This window comes from Talpa europaea (assembly GCF_964194135.1).
Source record: "Talpa europaea genome assembly, chromosome: 16".
Classification (NCBI taxonomy): Eukaryota; Metazoa; Chordata; class Mammalia; order Eulipotyphla; family Talpidae; genus Talpa; species Talpa europaea.
Genome location: NC_140084.1, coordinates 28,744,555 through 28,764,886, shown reverse-complemented (window position 1 = coordinate 28,764,886; position 20,332 = coordinate 28,744,555). Strand labels below are relative to the sequence as shown.

The 20,332-nt window shown below is 46.5% G+C and overlaps 2 protein-coding genes across 3 annotated transcripts in view; both read left to right on the top strand.

Annotated features, from left to right (window-relative positions):
• Positions 1–1,767: 1,767 nt before the first annotated feature.
• The window catches only part of GNAO1 (G protein subunit alpha o1), a gene marked incomplete at both ends in the record, with an annotated part of 161,017 nt that continues 142,452 nt past the window's right edge, over positions 1,768–20,332 (top strand). For both annotated transcript variants that reach the window (XM_084257839.1, XM_084257838.1), the window contains 2 exons: positions 1,768–1,885; positions 2,116–2,158. In XM_084257839.1, the coding sequence (XP_084113965.1) occupies positions 1,768–1,885; positions 2,116–2,158 (161 nt within the window). The remainder of the gene's footprint in view (positions 1,886–2,115; positions 2,159–20,332) is intronic.
• On the top strand, positions 17,828–18,058 carry LOC311186693 (heat shock factor-binding protein 1; the record flags this gene model as incomplete). The annotated part of the gene is made up of 1 exon (XM_084257840.1): positions 17,828–18,058. One exon carries the CDS (start codon positions 17,828–17,830, stop codon positions 18,056–18,058), a length of 231 nt encoding a protein of 76 aa, XP_084113966.1.

The window sequence follows — 20,332 nt, the reverse complement described above, 5'->3', positions numbered from 1 at the left end:
CTTTTTTGAAAGGGAGAAAATGTTTTAGATGATACGGGAAAAAATCATTTCTCACCAAAATTCATGTTATGTATGTGTGTTGGGAGAGGGCAGATTATGGGAATGCAGTGGCAAGACCTCCACCACTGTAAACCGTCCAAGGGGCAAAAGCGTTTACATCTGGGGGAGGGGGGGAGGGCAAGCATTTGCTGGAGGCTCAGGACAACCTTCCCCTCTAAAAACTTCCCAGGGTGAGACCCGTGCTCAGGCCTGGGACGAGCGGCAGGAGTCCTGGAGCAAGGTCCAGGATGGCAAAGGCAGGCAGAGGCTCCTGGGCAGCAGGCCCTGGCTGTGCCTCATCTGCCGCAAGCCTCTCCTCCCAGCCGTGTCGCTCACCTAGTAGGTGCTCAATAAACGTCTGTGGGCTGCAGGAAGTGGCAAAAGTCCAACCTGCTCTGAGGCCCCAGAGACGAATTCTCGGGAACGCGGTTTACCCAGTTCCACTATCTCCTCACGTCGCTGAGGTCACCCGGCCTTGCTGTGCGAGAGCAGGCACGAGGGCACTCTGCGGGAGGCAAGATGGAGGGAAGCGGGCGCCGGAGCGAGGCGGCACCCGGGACCCGCGGGCGGGCCACCTGACCCGCGCTCCCATTGACTAAGAGGCCGGGGCAGCCCGCGCGCCGGGGCGGGCGGGGCCGGCGGCGAGGCGGGGGGCCCGGGCGCGCGCGCAGCCCCAGGCCCCGCCCCCGCCAGGCCCAGCTCGCGCGCGCCCCCGAGCCGCGGGCCGGCGCGGGGGAGCGCGCTGGAGGAGGGGCGGCCGAGCCGCGCGCGCGCCTCCGCCCGCTGACGCGAGCCCCCGGGCGCGCGCCTCCCCGGCCGGCCGCCCCTCCCCGTCCCGGGGGCCCGGCGCGCGGTCCTGCTGACGTCAGCGGGCGCCGGGCGGTGCGGGGTGCGCAGAGCCGCCGGCGCACCCGCGCTCCGCGCTCGCCCCCTCCCCCGCCCGGGCTGTGGCGCGCGCGCGCTCGTTCGCTCGCTCTCCGTCTCTCCCCCTCCCGCCCTCCCAGCCGCGCCTCGCTCTCTCGGGCGCTCCCCCCCCGCGGACTCTCGGCCGCCCGCGGCTCCCCCGCGATCCCCTCTCTCTCCGGTGGACGCCGCCGGGCGAGGCGAGCGCTGAGAGGCAGCGACGCCGCCTCCTGCTAGAGCCCTGCCCCCGGCTCGGCCCCCTGCCCGGCCCTGCCCAGCGCGCTGGGTCGGCGGAGGCGCCGCGGACGCACCGACGGCTGAGGGGCGGCGATGCACATGCACTAGCAGCGCCCCCCAACCCGCTCCCTCCACACCCCGCGCCGCCGCCTCCTCCGGCAGCCGCGGCGAGGACCCACCCTGCCCCCCACCCCACCCTCCGCCGGCTCCGGCTGCGGCTCCTGCCTCGACTCTTATTTTATTTATTTTGGGCTGTGCACAAACCTCCGTGCCCGCAGCCCGCGCCTCCTCGGACCGCGGACGCCTCCTCCCTCGGCTCCGGAGCCCCAGATCTCAGCCACCTTCTCCTCGACACCCCCAGAGCCCCGCCAGCCGCCGCGAGTCTTCGCTGCTGGAATCTTGTTGGCTGCCGGGTTTTTTTTGGGGGGGTTGTTTCCTGAAATTTTTGTTTCCAGCCAAGGGGAGGATATCGTGATTTTTTCCCCCTCTGAGCCCAGGCTCTGCTCTCTGGGGGGGTGGGGGGCGCGCCGAGCCGGGGAGCCGTGCCAGCCGAGTCGTGCGGGCTGTGGCAGGGAAGGGACCACCGCCATGGGATGTACTCTGAGCGCAGAGGAGAGAGCCGCCCTCGAGCGGAGCAAGGCGATTGAGAAAAACCTCAAAGAGGATGGCATCAGCGCCGCCAAAGACGTGAAATTACTCCTGCTGGGTAAGGACCGGGGCCGCCACCCCTATCCCCCCGACCCCGGCCACTCTGCACCCCCCTGGGCCAGCTCCCCCACCCCGCCCGCTCCAAAGGAGTCCTGTTCTCCGAGTTGGCACCACCATGTGCCCAGGATCGCCCACTCCCTCGCATGCCTTACTTACCCCCTTGCACCCCCTCCCCTTCCCCTAAGCTGACACTTACCAGTTTCCCCCCTCCCCTGTCTGTCCCAACAGGGGCTGGAGAATCAGGAAAAAGCACCATTGTGAAGCAGATGAAGTAAGTCCCTGTGGCATTGGGATTTGTACTTTTATTAAGAATAATTTTTTTTTGCCATTTGTATTACCTTGCTCATTCCACATTGCTCTCCAGGCCCGATTTTAATGCGTGCACACATAAATGCGCGCACCACACACACACACACACACACACACACACACACCTGATTTTGATTCCCCTCCCCCTCGCCCTACGTTGGTTCTGGTTCCTCCACCCCGGCCTGGGTGGTTTTTTTAGGGGGGAGGGAAGGGGTCCGCCTGTAGTTGTATGAATGACAGTGTCCGCCATATTGATCAGAACATCACACTATTGGCATGATTATGGTCATTACTTTTGCTCGTGGGGGTGTTTCTCATGTGTATCACTGCCTTATTTCTGTGTCCCTTTCATTCTGTCTCTATTTCTCTTCCCTCCTCCCTCCATCCCCACCCACACCCCAATATCCATAATCACACTGGGGGGGGCAGTGATTTTGAACTTGGCTAAAAGATGGAGGGGACCCAGCCCTAGGTTGGGGTGGGGAGGATTCTGTGTCTGCTGTTCATGGATTTGGTGCTGAATTGGAGACTGTGGTTACTGCTCCCCAACCCACCCCCTTAAGACAAGGGTTAGGGGAAGGGGCATGTAGTAGGAGAGGGGGTGGGTTTCCAAGGGATGTGACTGGCAACAGCTATATCCAAGGCAGAGGTGGAAGGGGGCCGCTGGCTGTGATGCTGAATGCCCTCCCCTTGCTGCTCCCCCTTCCTCCCCCACCCTCCCAGTATTTGATCTCCTGACACTGGCAGTTTTCCTGCACTCTATGGCCTTTATCAATGTATTTATTTACATTCTGCATAGGCCGGGCTCTATGTAATATCCTCACAATGCAGATTTCAGGCCCCACTTGCTGCCGCCCCCTTCTGCCTTAGGTATCAGTTTCCCCTCCTAATTAACTGGAGGTGGATTTGAGTGATGGTTGAAAATTAAAACAAAATGGGATATTCCTTCCCTTCCACACTTTCTCAATAAGGAGCCTCGCCCCTCCTTCCTACTCAGGCTTGCTTCTTGCCCCATCCACTCGGTAGTTCCTGGGGAACCTTCAGGCTGCTTTGCTTGGGGAGGGGGTGGGAGGTAGGGAAGGGGTGCCCGCCCTCAGGGCCTCCTGGCTCTGCTGCTTCTGTTGGCCTGTCAGTTCGGGACAGGGGAGTTCGTTAAAACCGTTTAGCGAGAATTCCACGTCGTTTTGCTGTGACACCTTCGTGCACACACAGCTCCTAATTAGGGGTTGCTGTGCCGTAAACAAAAATGATTATTTTTCAACTTGACAGAATAGCCGAAGTAATTGCATCCCGTAGGAAAACAATGGAAAATAAAAGCCCCTTTCGTGGAAAGGTGGGTGGGAGACGGAGCATGCTTGTGGTTTCGGGACTAGGATGCAAAAATTCTTGCATGTGTAACAGGCATGACAAGCGGGTTCTAGGCGGCGCCATGATGGTAGGGAGCAGCAACTCGGAGACAATTTCACCCGTCTGTTTGACATGTTCGTATTTTTGTTCAAGAGCTCCGTGGGGCTTTCTTTGCAGAGCCCCCCCTCGGCTCACCGCTGCCCTCTGAGCCTCGGGTAATTTGGCCTGGGGCTTATCTGGAGCTAGTGCAACCCAAATGGATGGGGAGGCGGGGCCTGGGGAATTGCTCTTTGCAACAAGGTGCATGTTGCATCCGCTTGGGCCCTTGCAGATCAGTAAATGCAAGCAGCGTCACCCCTTTTCTTCCGAAGAGGTACGTTTCGAAACTTCAAAAGTCTGTAATCTGCAGTGGCGGGCTCGAAGCCGGGTAGAAACCCCGGCCACCAGAGCTGGGTGAGGTTTCAGGCGTTGCGAGTGGTGGACAGCGCCCAGCCGAGACCTGAAAAGTCGATGGGGCTCAGCTCGGCAGCGCTCGGCTCGGCTTGGCGCGGGCTGGGCGCGGGGCTCGGAGGGAGTCGGCACTGTTCGGAGTGGAGTCGGGGCCTGGGCGGAGAGACCCGAGCAGCTTCGCTGGGGACCGAAGGCATTCGGAAATACTCGCGGGAGGGGACGTGGGGGGAGGGAAAAGAAGGGAGGCTAGAATCTGCAAATTAACTTTGCATCCTTCAGAACAACTTATCAGCTTTCCTTGAACTTACCCTATAAATTAGGTTGATTTAATAAGAAGTTTAAAAATATATACTGAGTCCCCCAAAGGGTACCTCGCTGTTTTTATTCAAAGAGAGCTGAGCTCTCAGAGGAGATAGGTGTGCCATTTTAGAATGAAATTTCCTAATTATATCCTGGGGCACGAAATCTTAAATGAAGGCTGTATGTAATCTTTCCTGGGAAAGTCTTGTGTGTCTCCTATTTGGTTTCACTGACCAAAAACAAATATCAAAGGCTTTGTCTTTGAGATGTTTTAGATCAGATATCCAAGCATTTCTTCTCTTTGCCCTGCAGTTCCCCCTCACCCATGCTCCCCACACTATTTTGGAGAAAAATGTCAGGCAAAACCGAGATTTTATAAGTAGAACTATTAATATTTTTTCTAAAACAACAGCAATAATATACCAACTCTCTTGAGGAAATAGGCTAAATAGGCTAAATTAAATTTGCTGGAAAGGTCAAAGATTTGGCCCATGTAAATTTAGTGGATAGTGGACCCCAACGTCCTGTCCTGAAGCATTCATGAATGGTAGCTTTTCCTTTGAGCCCTCCAGTTAGCTTGAAATAAATCAGATCAGGGCCTTGTGCCAAGCTGGATGCAGGACTTGTTTTATTAACCACAAAATGTGGAATTGGTGTCACTGTATCCTAGTGACAAATTCTTCGAGTCCTCCCTTACAGAGATGATATTCCCCATCACCACTCAACTGAGAGTCAGTTGAATCAGGGGGACTGTACTGTGAGTGGGCTGGCCAGAAATCTAGGCAGTTTCTGACTTCCCTGTGCAATTCCATTGGTGACCAACTATCCGGCCATATGTATGAGTTAATTAGAATGCTGTTTTATTTCACCTGGGCAGATGAAATGAGCATTTTCCTTAGGTAATGCCCTGTGAAAACGTGATTTCCTAATGGGGACTGGGACTTAACAGGTCAGCCTGTGGGACTGATAGAAGAATCTTGATATTCACATTATCTTCAGGCCCTTTTTAATCAACATTTTCAGGAGAGCAAAGAGCCATTCCATTCAGCCTGTATTCACATCTGTGCTGTGGCATGCCAGTTAGAAGAATGAGTAGGCTTCCATATATGCCTTTGGTAACTGAAATTCTGTGATAAGGGACTGGTTGGGAGATGCTGCTTAGAGCAAAGTCTTAATAAGCATATCAGCCTAGGAACATTGCAGGGGGACTGACCTTTGAAATTCTTTTACTTGATGCATGTTGTAATGAGAAATTGGCACCATGGAAAAGATGCTACAGATTGTCATTTTAAAATCCTGATTCTTAATACTTTATTAGAAATTTGATATGGATGTAGCTTTCTGGGTTTGTTTTTTATTCCTTTGAGTATGTGATTGTGAACTAGTGTTTGGGAGTTTGATGTCAGACAATCCAAACCATTTCCTTCGGGAGAAATAAACAACAATAACTGAGACAGCTCAAATAAAATTTTACTCATACTCTGAGTAATCGGCAACTTCTTTGTGCATGTGGCATTTGAAGTAATCTCACTTGTTAGGAGATCGTGCCCTAACGATCATCTCATCATTTTTACAGTCCGTCATTGGGACTCTCTCAGTTGTTCAGCCAAATCAAGATTTTTAAAGTGGGTGTTAATTTTACTTAATTACAAAACCTTTACAAAGAAATATCTTAAAAGAATTATATTTTATGAAGTATGGACTCAAATGACTTCCTGTTCTGAACAAATAGTGACAACTGCTTAGACCATCTACCTGATAAAAATGTAAAATGAACTGCAGAGTTGCTATGGGCACCACAGTTTGCCCTCATTAGGGTATCTGCTGCTTGGCTTAGGTCCAGGCCACGCCTGCATTCATTCAACATACTGCTGTTTAGCACCTACTACGTGGCAAACATTAGTGGCGTGAATGGCAACTTGCAGTCTTTACTTGGGAAATCTCGGCCATCTAAGAGGGTGTTTCCTGCACATCACCAAAGGGTCTCCTGTTGAGGCTGCGTCCACTGAGAACTGCTCTTCTAGATTTGTGGACTTGTTATTTCTGCAATCATCTCTTTGGCAGCTTTGTCCCTCTCCCACCTTGTCTCCATGTTTATTCAAACGGATGCACCTTGCTCTCTGGAGACAGTGTGAGCGGGAACAGAATGTCAGATCAAGTAGCAGATGAGTTCTCCTTTGCTGATGGATGGTGCTCTCCACTTCCTTACTGTTCACTGAGCTGTAAATACCAGCAGACCTTCCTGCCAGAGCAGTAGCAACAGTCTACCTAGTCTCCTCAGGAATTAGCGATGAAATCTCAAACCTCAGTTACGGTTGGATTCTGAAATAGAACCTGTCTGCTTGTTGATAGGGTTATTGCTGACTAGATTAAATGGATGAAGAAGTTTCATGCTGGTTTGACATGATCCTAAAGGAATACAGAATTTTTGTTTTCTCTTTGTGGTCCAGAGTAGATTTACAATGCCCAGAAGCAATGTGCACTGTTTTACTTTTATAGCATGTGGAACTCCCAAGAGTATATTCTCCATGTATATGCCCCAGATTTTTAGCATGCCTCATATGCTGAAGACAAGATAGTTTCTTGCTCATGTTTTTCAGCTGCTCACTGAACCCTATCTTTGTTAATGCAGGAGATATGAGTAGAATAAGGTCTTGTTCTGACATGTGCTCAGCTCATCTGGATGCAGAACTTGGTTCCCTGTTTCCCAGGGTATATTCATTTTCTCATTTCTTATGATGCAGATAAACTGAGTCATCTTAAAAATTTTAGGAGTTTATTTGAGCAAAAATCAGTTCAGTTCAGGTAGCATCTAATCAAGCAGGTAGCAAAGAGCGATAAGGAACTGCACAAAATGAAAGACTGACAGGCAAAAGGGGACAGGAACAAAGACATCAGACTAAGCAAAAAGTTGGTTATTTATTGCAAGGTTAGTTTCCTGTGGGGATGGCAAGGGGCAAGGGTCTAGCAGGCAGATTCCCTCATTAGTGCTGATAATGCAATTCTTGATTGACTGCTTTAACATTCCACTTTGGGGAATGCTGTAATCAAGTTAAGTCTCAGCTTGGTGACAATGGGCTTAGCATAAGCAACTTCATTCTGGATCTGTTGTCTTGTTTTTTACAAGACCATTATCACAAAGCACATCTTGATATGAAAGATAATAGGTAAGCTGGTGAGGCTGTCATTCAGATTGGAATAACATTTTGGAACGGGTTTCCCCTAAAATTGTCACTAGCAAAGAACAACTTTCGATATTCGAAAAACAAGCCAAAAATGGAATGTGTATGTACACACATACTATTACAGATACATTTAAAAATAGCAGATGCTATAAGAAGGATCTTTTACCTCATTTTCTTTGTGATTGCATCATTATAAAAAGCTTGAAAGTGCTCAGATGAGCTCCATCCTAAGAAATGGTTCAGATTTGTATCACATTTTTATTTATTCCATTCCTCTCATTCATGTAAAATACTGGTAAAAGGGAAATGTCCAACATATCAGTCATTAGTGTAGAGAGGAAGGGGTAGTGGCCTATTAATCAGGTAGTTTCTTTAGAGAAGCAGTTTAGCATGCTTCTCTAAAATTGAGGAGTGATTAAGAGCATGAATTCTGTAACCAGGCTGCCTGGCTTCAAGTATCTTGGCTCCAGCATTAACTCAGACATGTGACCTTTAACAAGTTCCTTAACTTTTTGTGACTCAATTTCTTGACTGTAAAATGGGGCTGATAATAAAAATAATTAGCTAATAGGATTGTGGTGAACATTAAATTGCATAATATATGAAAGGCCCTTATAATGGTTTTCTGGAACACGAAATCATCATACAAATGTCAACTATAATTTTTGTTTTTCTGATTGGTTAATGGGTGTTCCCTCCCCATGTGGAGTTCTCAAGTATGAGGGACTGAGCTGCCCTGAGAGCCAGAAAGGAGGGGGGGGCATGTGGTTCACATCATGCCTTCTTCCCCTTTTCTGCTCTGCAGCACCAGTTATGTAACAAACTGTTGTCATAACTGATGTGACATTTTTGATGGTACAGCTGCTTCAGCTCAAAAGACTTTTGAGTGATATTACAAAGAGTGGGAAAGAGCACTGGACCAGGAGTCAAGAGAAGTGACTGTCCCTGACTCTATGGGAGCTCCACTTCCTGACAGAGTTGGATTAGTGGTACCCCCAAGCTCCTTTCATATTCTCAACAGTGTATGGAATTGGGAATTGCCTTTGTTTTCAGGGTCTTGAGACCTTTGATATGAGGTTCTCAACGTAAAAGCACCACTCATGGTTCCATCCGATGTGGGTAAGGAGTACCTGTCAAAGTTCTTTCAAGGCCAAGATAGTTGAAGAATAGCATCCTCAGCCACAAAAGTTTGTCAGCCAGGAAAGTCATAGTCCTCAGAGGCATTTTGAGATATCCACCTCTAACCAAACTTTTTGTGCAGACAAGATTCTCAAACCAAAGAGGAGGATCTGAAAGATTCCTGTTTGTAAAAAACAGGATGTTTCTGAAAGGAGACACCCTCAGACATGTTAGAGGGAAATGTGGTTTGTCTGTGGCTTCCAGGAAGCTTAGAAGTAGAGAAAGCCCTGGTGTCCACTCTGGCTGCATGAGAAGGAACTTGCCTGGGTTCAGGTGCTTAAGATGCAGGGAGCTGGGAGATCAAAGAGGAGGATAGAGAAACAGATTTTAATTGTGACTCATTCTCTGATTTGACTTCGGGCAGCTCATTTAGCCCCTCTGAGCCTCCATTTGTTCACCTCTTAATTAAGATATGGACTTTCTCCATAGAAAGGCCTTTTTTTTTTTTTTTTACAGATTTCTAGCTCTAAGATACAGTAAATGCACAGAGAAACCTAGAAGCCTGAAATGTAGGGGGGAATCGTGGGAGTATTTACCACCCACAGCTTTTATCTGCTGAGCCATCTTTAGTTCTAATTTTCTTTACAGAGAAAAGGAAAAACATTGTGCTTTTCATAGCACAAAAATATTAAAGTAAAATGAAATCCTGCAAGGCTAATAATCAGTGCACTGAATTTGTCCCCCTACTCACTTGATTTCTTAACCAAGAATGGAGAAAAGGGAAAAGAGGAATGACATATAAAGGATAGGACACCTTGACCAGAGATTTATCCTGGATACTCTACCTATGTCTTAGCCAACAGATAGATTTTCTGTAGAAAATTGTTACTTACAGGAGCAGCTGTAAAATCGACCCTGCCTACAGGGTCTCAGAGCTCTAGTGCTTATTATACATTATAATTAATTGGGTGTTTATGTGTCTATCTCCCTTCAAGTCCAGATATTCCCTCCCATCAGAGTGCCCTACGACAGGGATGTTCATAATACAGCAGTGAGCCCAATGTCTGGCACTCAGGAGATGTCTCATAAATGAAGACAACAGATAAAAAAAAAATGAGTTGTACAAGGAATGCAAGCTTATTTCTACTTAAGCCAGAATAATAATATTGAAAGCCTTTGATGGTCGTGGGCTGTGTTCATCATTTTCAATCCAATCCATTACCTTGATTCTTTTTTCCACATCAACCCATGAGTAAATACAATCAACTCCATCTTACAGATGAGGAAGTGAGACTCAAGTGGCTTATTCAGGGCCACCCAGCTTAGTAAATGACAATGATGTATTCAGATGTGATATAGAACCTATGTCCTTTCCACCATAACCCCACAGACTTCTTAGTAGATCACTACCAGTATGGGCAGTGTGACAGGCAAGTCGGATGCCATGGCACTTGTCTTGGATGAGGTCGGTGGCTGAGAAGGTAGCAGGTGCTGGATTGGTGTTGGGTTTCCCTCTGGAGGTGGAATGGTGTTCATCCTCATATATGACATTGATTCTCACACCAGAGCATGTTCCCTAACCACCATCTAGACAGCTCCTGAAATATTTTCTATCCCTGCACCAGAAGCTTGGCCATTTATTGGTGGCAATAGAAGGTACCACTGGAGGCTGCGGCTTTAGTTGGAGGGAGTATTTCAGAGCAGACTTGGGGAGGAAGGATAGTAGAATTTCCATCCGTTCAGCCATTTACCCATCCATTGATCCATCAATCTGTGTCTCTCGGCAGGCATTTACTGAGCACCTTTGTGACTTTTACTGACACCTAGGCATACTGACACCTAGGCATAGCCATGGTGTCTTAGACATAGAGAGCAGTTCAGCCTAAAGGGAACTACATGTTGAAGACTCTCACACCTCAGGGCAGAAGGTACCATGAGCCTGTGAGAGAACAAAGGGTACCTTCTCTAGACAAGAAGTTCAGGGAAATTGGCCAAGAGAAATTACATGTGACCTTAGTCTTAAAAATGAGTAGTAGCCAGGTGAAGAAAAAGGGGGTGCCAGGTAGAGAAACCAGCTTGCACAAAGGCACTGAGATGTCACCACATGAAACATGATGGGATGAAAAATAATTTGGTTCGGCTAGAGTGCAGTATGTAAGATGAGTGTCAAGAGATGAAAGATGACGGATGAGGCAGTGAGTAGGTCAAGAAGGACCTTTTTTATTGTGTGAGGACTTTCTGAGTATAATGAGATGCCACCCGAAGGTGTTAAGGAAGGCGTGACAGGATCAGTTTGCACTTTTGAAAGATTGCCTGTGTGGGCTGAAGTGAATCAGGTCTGGAGGTCAGGAGGCCAGGTGGGCAGTTATTTCCATGATCCGAGTGGAAAAATTAAGAATACATTAACTCATTGGTGGTGGGGGTATAGGAGAACAGATAGATTTAAGAGACATTTGGACATTGGAATCATTTAACTTACTTGACGAGCAATTGAAAGGATCTTAAGGAGGAACTCAACTTTAGAGGATATAGACAGCAGTGAGTTGTCTGGTTTGGGCCATGGGTGGGATTTTAGTGCCATCCCCTGAAATGGAGAAACGCTGAAGAAAGAGGGAAAGCTCGGGAAGAAAAATGATTATATCTTTTGGTCAAGTTGATGTTCCTTGACGGTCATCCAAGTGGAGATCCCTGGCAAGAAGTTGGATATGTCGATTAGGATATAGGATACACCTGGAATTCCGTTGTGCTTATGGGTGGTGATGGTCATGGGAGTTGGTAACCTCACGGGACTGAGCGAGAAGGGGACAGAAGGCAGAAGATGCATCCCCACCATATACCAGCTCCAGGAAATTAGGATCATCTTGGAAGAGGACCCTGTGAGGGAAAGTGAAAAACAGTGGTCTGAGAGGTAGCCCAAGGTGGGGCAGTGTCATGAAAGCCAGGGAAGGAAGGACTTTCCAGAAGTTGAGGAAGTGGTTAGTTGAGTCAGATACAGCAGTCGTCAAGTAAGAGGAAGACCAAACATGTGTCCATTGGCTCTGGAGAGCTGCTGGTGACCTTGGCAAGAGCTGTTCCCAGGGAGTCGGGGGAGGAAAGGCAAACTGCAGTGGAAATCAAGTGAGTGGTATGAGGATGTTGAGACCATGAATGAAAAGTCCTGGAAAAGAAAAGGGCTATAGAAGGAAGAGGAAAGAGGGAGGAAGGAGTAGCGAGCCCAGGACTCAGGAGGGTTTTGTATTTATTGCCCATTTGGCTAGCATGGAGGGACTGAGATCCATCAAGAAGCTATAAAGGAGTCCAGCTAAAGGCAGAGGTTGGAGGAAGAGGAAGTTGGAGGTGGTGAGAGGGGCAGAGATGAGGCTGCAGAGTGTGCGTGGTGGTTTGATCCTGACATGAATGTGCGCCCTCTTCCCTGAGACTGACAGGAGGGCAGTAAGGGTGGTGGTGGGGGGAAGGGGGAGTGGAGAAATCGGGAGTGGGTTGGGGACAAAAAATTGAAGGAGCGCCCATCTTGTGATTTTTTTTTTTTTTTTTTTTTTTGGTCTCTGTGGGAAGACTTAGAAAGCAGCTGTGTTCACTTCCCAGAACACCATGGACTGGCAATCTTTATTCCTCTCATACCTCTCATTTATCCATTTACCCGGTACCTATCTAGCCCCTTTTATAGATTAGGTTCTGTCCTGGGTGCTGAAGATTCAGGTGAGCAAGTCAGTGCCTGGGGAGTCAGGTAATAACCTCATAAATCATTGACCATGGATATCTCAGACAGTGGAACATTTTCTGGCGTCTTTCCTGTGGATGAGGCTTTAGACTGAGGGATCCAGTTCCTGCTCTCAGAGTTGAATCAGTGGTAGTAGAGAAATCAGTGCCTCAAGGGTACAAAAAAGGCAGCAAACGAATTTAGTTTGCACACGGTGTGGGATCCTACCTAAAGATGGCCTGTTAGAGGGATGAGTGTGCTGTGCACACCTGTGGCTTTTCTCTGCCCAACTTCACTCCTTCTAGGCCATTCCTGGTAGGGCTGCTGTTTTTACCCACTGCCGTTTGAAGATTGAAGCGGGCCTGTGACTCAAATCTTGCTATTCTCCTTGCCATAATGGTGGCCCAGGGATGGAATGTGTCTCAAGCCAGGCAAATCATACTGCAAGCTTAGAGGTTTGCAAAACTTCTCTGATGAATCTAAAACTCTAGTTTTGCAGTCACCACGAGAGAGAAGCTCTCATCTGGAATCCCAGCAAAAGTCTCAACTGAGTTTGAATGGTGAAAGCTAGGAACCATCTGTGGCCATGTTTCCACATCTCTGTTACTCTCTGCAAGGAGGACACTTGCTTGTGGACTTAGGCTTTGAGAGATTGGAGATGGGGAGAGTGAAGAGTAGAGAAAGGAAGAGAAAGGAAGCAGGAAACACACCTGGCATTGCTTGTTATCATCTCAGAAACTGGCTTTGTGGACCAATGAATTTCTTTTACAGAAATGAATTTGAGCTGAAATTCTCTCCTTTACAACTCAGATGGTCCTGATGGAAAAGGTAGGGCCTTCCAGGAAGAGAAAACATTATTAACTAAGGCACACAGGTGAACTCAAACATGCGCGGTGCCTCAAGGTGGAGTGAGCAGTCTTACAGGTCTGAAGAGCTGGGCTCGGAAAAGAGGAGTAGAACTCCACTGTAGGGCTCGCTTGTCTTTTTAACTAAGGGGAACATACTTTGAATACTACCCTCTACAGCAGGGCAGTAGGGTTCCAAGCCAGGGCAGTAGAAGAAGAAAGACTAGAGAAAAGGCTTAAGGGTAGAGAGAGATTTTTGTAGTCTGAACTAGGGGATGGGTCGGAAAGGCAGTGAGGAATTGGATGGTAGAGAGATCGGGAAAACAGAGTAGATGAGCCTTGGTGTCTAGTTGAACACAGGGAGGAGAGGGTAGGTCAGAAGATTCCCTCCCAGCTTCAGACGTGGCTGATGGAGTTTGATTATGCCATCAAGTTGGGTAGTATAAGGTGCGCAGAGCGACCAATAAGCATGGATTTCCAGTCCTTGCAGGATAACTTTTGTGTTATGCTTACAATGTTCAATGATTTTCTTAGGAAGTTGTTCTGACATTTGGAAGAGAGTTCAGTGTTGGAGGGAGAATTGCGCTCAGCTGTCCTGCATCGTACGGCTGTGAGCGTGGATGCCATGCCCCTAAATACACAGCTGAAGAGGAGAAGGAGGACCCAGGAAAGGATCCCCCCACTGTGGAGTCGAGCAGGGGAACCTGCCTTCCGCACACTCATAAGCAGCTACAGCTGGGAAAGGGGCCGCTTGTGGAGCACTGGGAGGGGACATGCTTCAAGAATTTCTATGTAGCCACAGGGCTCTCTTCTGTGCCACTGCCGTGTTAGATAAGGACTAGGAAACGGCCACTGTATGTTGGTGATTGAGGCAATCTGGCCTTTAGAATAGCAGTTCTAGTGGAGGGAAAAGGATAGAAGCCAAACTTAAGATTTTATGGTGAAAATAAATCTGCATGGAGGAGTAAAGAAATTTGAGTTATATCACGAGCCCTGCCCCTATTAGTTGGGCAGCCCCAGGCAAATTCCTTAACTTCTCTATGACTCAGTATCTTCACATAAAAATGAGGAAACTGGACTGAAAGATCTATAAGCTACTGCTCACATCTTGAGGTCATAATTTAAATCTTGAGGACCAGCAAAACAGATGTTCTCCTGGCAAAGGAATTCCCCGCCTTCTCCCTTGACCACCCCCAACTGAGATAATAAATTATAGCAAAATTAAGCTTTCAGAACTCTAGTGCTAATTGAGAAGGAAAACTGGGACATCAGCTCAGGGAATTGTGAAGGGCTGTGCGTGTTGTGTCCACGTGCACTCTTCACCAACAGTGCAGAGTCCTGTGAGGTAGGATTTTGGCTCTTAATGTTGTCAGCGGGCAGACTGAGAGGTAGCCCAGGACCCCCCAGCTTGCACACTCTAAATGGGTTCTGCCGTCTGCCACAAAAAGACAAAACATACTCTAAGTGTGATAGAACTTTAATAGAAAGTATGCATAGAGAGAAAATTTTGAAAAGAAATGATAGTAGTTTTCCAATAAAATACCCAGTTACCCATCCCCTCATGGGTACATGCCTAGCCAAACAGAGTTGGTCTAAAACAGGGCTGCTGAGCCCCCGAAAGCTTGTGACAAGTCTAAGGTACCTTCTGGCAGTGAACCATAGGAAAGGGGCAGAAGGGGCCAGGCTGGTCTAGAAGGAAAAGAGCAAAATTAAAATAGAAGTCAAGATAAAGTGGCCTCCCCAGTGGGGGAGCAGGTTGTGTGCAGCACTGTGGAGCTGTCAGCAGCCTCTACAGTGAGGGTTCAATTCCCGGCCGGCGGAAGAGATACCCACATGGCATGGCAGACCTCTTCTGTCTCACCCGCTGCTCCCCTCAGCAGTGCTTTTGGTCCGTCTGCCTGTTCTGCTCCCCGCTCTGTCTCTGGGCAGTCCTCTCACCCTCCCGTGCCTCTGACCTATACCCCAGTTCTTGTATAAAAATAAATAAATCTTTTTAAAAAAAGTCAAGATAAAGGCTGCCATTGTCAGCCTCCCCTCGAGTCTCTCACCCATGTCCCTTTCAAATGTCTCTGCATGTCTCTTCTCCACGTGTCTCCTTCCATGTCCCCCAAGGCTCTGGTGCAAGTCCCAAGCTGAGAAGCAAGTAGCCTTTTCACATGTCTCTGCTCCTCCAGGTCTTTGTTTCTCCTCCCTACTCAGCTCTACCCTTCTTTAGGTGGGGCCAGGAACCTGGAAGCTCCCTCTCCCCCCTATTTTTTTAGAGATTATACACTAATAATTTTGCTTTACAAGACCAGGATCTGTGCTGCTTTTCCGTGGGGAGGAATGCTGATGATAGTTCCAGAGTACCTTTACCACCCCTGAGCTCCCCCTCTTTCTAAATTCACATGGATAGGGGAGAAAAGATGAAGAGCCTAAGCTGGCTATGTAGGGGAACCCAAGCCAGTGAAGCACCTGTGCCCCAGAGAGGAGCAGACAGGGCACTGGAGGGGAAGAGCTGGAGAGGCCCTAGCTCTGCCTCCTGAGTACCGTGTGGCCCCATCAAGGGTGACCCCCACCAGTGGGGGACTTTGGAGAAGGGCTGATAGAAGTAGGGAGAACCTGGCTATTATTCATCCTACTCTTTGCTCCCTACATGCCATGTAAGACCTATTCCTTCTCTGAATCCTTCCCTTAGAGTTTGATCCATACGGGCCTGTTTCCTGGCTTCTTTGGCACATGTTTGTTCATCATGTGACTACCAATAGAAGACCAGCCACGTGATAGTGCTTTCAAAGTTTCAGGAATAGAGCACTTAATGAGACCAACAAGCTCCCAGCCCTCCAGGGCCTTACAGTTTCAGGGAAGGGACAGTGACAGTAAACAAGTAAATCAGTAAGCAAGGTCATTTCATAAATTGAAATTTTTTAAAGGGGGAAATTGGGCTTAAACAGTGAAGAGTAGTTGGAGGAGATGAGGGATGAGAAAGCAGCTGAGGAAAGATCTGAAGATGAGGGAATAGCAGGTACAAAGACCCTGAAGCAGAAATGAGAGAGAAATAGAAAAAGGCCAATGAGGCTGAACCACAGGCAAGGGAAAGTGATGCAAAATGGTTTTAAAGAGATAGGGAAGAGCCACCATGGGTGCCCTGGTGGCCAGGGAGAGGCATTTGACCCAACTTATGTTTTAAAAGATCCTTCTGCATTCTAGAAGGAGAAAAAGCATAAGGACAGAAATCCTATCAGTGGTTTCTAGGAATAGCAGGACAGAGGGTTGACAGCAGAGGGGTACAAGGGAACTTTTGGAAGTGATAGAAATAGTCTATTATTCAGTTGTAGTGGTGGTTATATACCTGTATTTGCTTATGAAAATTTATCAAGTTGAAAAAAATTTTTATCAAGTTGTATACCTGAAAAGGATGAATTTACTGAAAGTAAATAGTACTTCAACAGATTTCACTTATATAATGTAGTTTTAGTACACACACACACACACACACACACACACACACACCCCACCCCCACCCCCACCCCCGAGGAATTGCAGTAAGCCTAATAAACCCCCTCCTGCTGCTGTGTGAAAGATGGACAGAAGACAAGCATGGAGACAGTGGCCCATTGCTCAGGCCAGGCAGTCAGGCCACTCACCGCTGGTCTCTGCCCTTGTTACATGCGGTTCTTGGTGGCTCCCTTAAATCAATTTATTGATGTGTGTTCCTAGTTTTCTTGTTTACAGAGCTTCCCTTTACAACAGGCTTGAAAGCTCAGTGTGAGTAGAAACCATCTGCCCTTTTGTGTGGGCCCATGGTAGATGTTTATCGTGTATTATTTTCCTTACATTTGAGTGGTATGTTAAAGTTTACAAGCTCCTTCTACATTTTTTATCTCCCTCAAGCCTTGCACAAGTCTTGTCAGGCTGCCCAGACATTACTGTATACCCATTTTACAGACAGAGAGATGTCAGCATAGCATTATCAGAGAAGCATGAATTTTGGAGATCTTGACTTTGCCATTTGTTGACTCTCAGTGTGATTTGGGTAAAATTATAGAATCTCTCTGGACCTCAGTTTTCTGATCATTAAAAAGAGATCTTAAAAAATATAATGTAGATACACCGTGAGGATTAAATGATGAAACACTGCTAAAAGCATTTAGCACATAGTTGATATTCGCCAAATGGTAGCTATTTGTGTCATTTTTACTATCAGAAAAAAAGTGATTTATCCAGGGTGATGTGGCCAGTACCTTGTGGAGCCAGGCCCCAGTCTCTCTGGTGCTGGGTCTCCTTCCATCACACTGCTGGTACTCAGCTGATTGGCCCAGGCCTAATAACTTGTTACCTACTGGGAGATCCCTAAATACAATAGTTGATTAATTGAGGAAATATTAAGCACTCACCATGTGCTTGACACAGTGAAGACAGTGGATATAATGATGGCCAAGACAGGCTCCATATCTGCCCTCAAGGGCAGAGATGCCTTGATGATAATAAGCACTGGGGCCAGTGGAGAGCAAGGATGCTGAGGGAGTGCCTGCCTCTGTGTGGGAAATGGCAAGAATTCCAGGAGGAGATGACAATGAGACTTTTTTAACAAAAAAGCATTCTCATTGTGATATAGATCAATATACATGCAAAATATACACTTACTTTAGAAAGTCAGAGCTCAGATGGTCCAAGACATCACCCCCAAGCTGGGAACCGGGGAGATGGCCGAGACTGACCCCAGGACCATGCAGGATCTCACCTCAGTGATGCAGACTCTTCTGCAACAGATGCAGGATAAATTTCAGACTATGTCCGACCAGATCATTGGAAGAATTGATGATATGAGTAGTCGCATTGACGACCTGGAGAAAAACATTGCAGACCTCATGACACAGGCTGGGGTGGAAGAGCTGGAAGGTGAAAACAAGATACCTGCCACACAGAAGAGTTGAAGTTTGTTAATTTACACTGAAATCAGGAACACCATTTTCACAAGCCAAGAGAACACTGAATGGCTATTTGCAACTAACTTCTATGTGTTGACAGGTTTTATATTATAAAGTGTACGTTCTTAACATATACTACACAGGTTGTTTATAGTGATTTTTTTCCCCCTCTCAGTTTCTTGAACATGGTACCCTCACATCTTGGACCTTGGTCAGTTGTGCTGTTAAATATTAAACACTAAAACTTTGGCAGTTCCTGCATAAAATTGTCAAATATTTTAGTGTTTAAAAGAAAAAAAAAGAATGACAGAGCTCATGTAACCTTGACTAGGTTAAGAACGAGGACATTGCTGGTACCCAAGAAGATCCCTAAACAGCTCTTCTTGAACACAACTCCCTCTGCCTTGACTTTTATGTTTGCTTCCTTGTTTTTCTGTAGAGTTTATCCCTTATGTACGCTTCTAGACAGAGTTCAGTTTTCCCTAGTTTTGATGTCATTGAAAGCATACTATTATGTTATTTTTTTTATTAAATAATAAATTTTATTTTTATATTCCCCCATACAACTGCACATGCCCCATTCTGACCTCAATCCCTCCCCTCCCGGCCCCCACCCAACAAAAAGTGTCTCTGGTTCATAGTTTTTTGTTGATTTTGATTTTCACTTTCTTATAGTTATTCTTTTTCCTGATCCCTTATTTAAGTTTTCTAGATTCCTGCTATGAGTGAGACCATCCGGTATTTTTCTTTTTCTTTTTGGCTTATTTCGCTGAGCATGATCCCTTCCAGCGCCATCCATGTTGCTGCAAATTGCATGTGTTTATCTTTTTTGAATGCTGAGTAATATTCCATGGTATATATGTACCACATCTTCTTGATCCAGTCATCTATTTTTGGGCATTTGGGCTGTTTCCAAAGCTTAGCTATTGTAAATAGTGCTGCTATAAACATAGGGGTGCAGGTGTTCTTTGGAATTAATGTTTCTGTGTCCTTTGGGTAAATACCTAGGAGTGGAATTGGAAAGCATACTATTATGTTATTAAGTCATATCTTTCCGTCAACATTGTGTTTGCAGAATTCATCCAAGTTGTTGTCTATAGCTGTATTTCATTTATTTTCATTGCTATCTGGTATTCTACAGTATATACATACTTAGAATTCTTCTATGTAGCATTTATGAATACTTATGAATTTTCATGAATATGCTATATATTTTTCATGTCCTTGCTATATTTATTGGCATACATGGCTATACGTTATCCATCACACTATTGGGTTATCTTGAGTTTGGGACAGTTGTGAAGGATGCTGCTATGAATCCTGGGGTGGTGTGTGTGTGTATTCTGAGATGTATCAATTCATAAAGGGTTCTTTGAAGTGGAACTATTGGGAAGATTCAACTATGTTAGCTATTGCCATGTTGTTTTTCATTTTACACTTATACTAGCAGAGAGTGGTACCGAATCCTTGCCAGTATTTAGTACTGCCAAGCTCTTTAATTTTGCCAGCTTGATAGGTAACTCGCTGTATCTCATTGTGGTTTTACTTTACAGATCCTAGATTACAAGTGAGTTTGAAAAATTTTTATGTTTATTGACCTTGTCTTTTCCTTTTTGTGAAGTATCTATTCCTTTGTTACCTTTTAAAGTTATTGGTACTTTTCCAGTTTTATTCATTAATATATGGTTTATCTCTTCACTTTGTTAGTGGGGTACTATGTTAAAAAGGTATTCTGATTTTTAATGTAGTCAAATTTTTCATTCTTCCCCCTTTTTGGCTAGTGTTTTTTGACTCCTATTTCTAAAATGCTTCTTCATCTTGAAGTGGCAGAAGCTCTCCTTTTTATTCCCACTCTTAAAAAGCTTTGATGTTTTTTCTTACATAGTTAGGTGTTTAATTAATCCTTAGTTGAGTCTTGTATGTGTTGTAAAGTAGGGCTTCAATTTCAATTTTTTCCCCATTTGTCCCAGCACCACTTATTAAAAGGTCATTTTCAGTCACTCTTCTGGCGAGCCACCTCTTTTTTAAGTCAAGTGTTGATGTATGCAGGTGTCTATTTCTGGCTCTATTCCATTCCATTGGACTCCTAATTCTTATGTCATCAGTGCCACGCTGTGTTTTTTTTTTTTTTTTTTGATTGCCATGACTTTATGATATGTCTTGATACTTGGTTTAGCAAATCCCCCGCCCCAACCTTGGCAATCTTCCTGGGTGTTCTGGCTGCTCTCAGCCCTTCGTGTTTGCATGTAAATGTTAGGATCAGTTTATGTTACACACAGA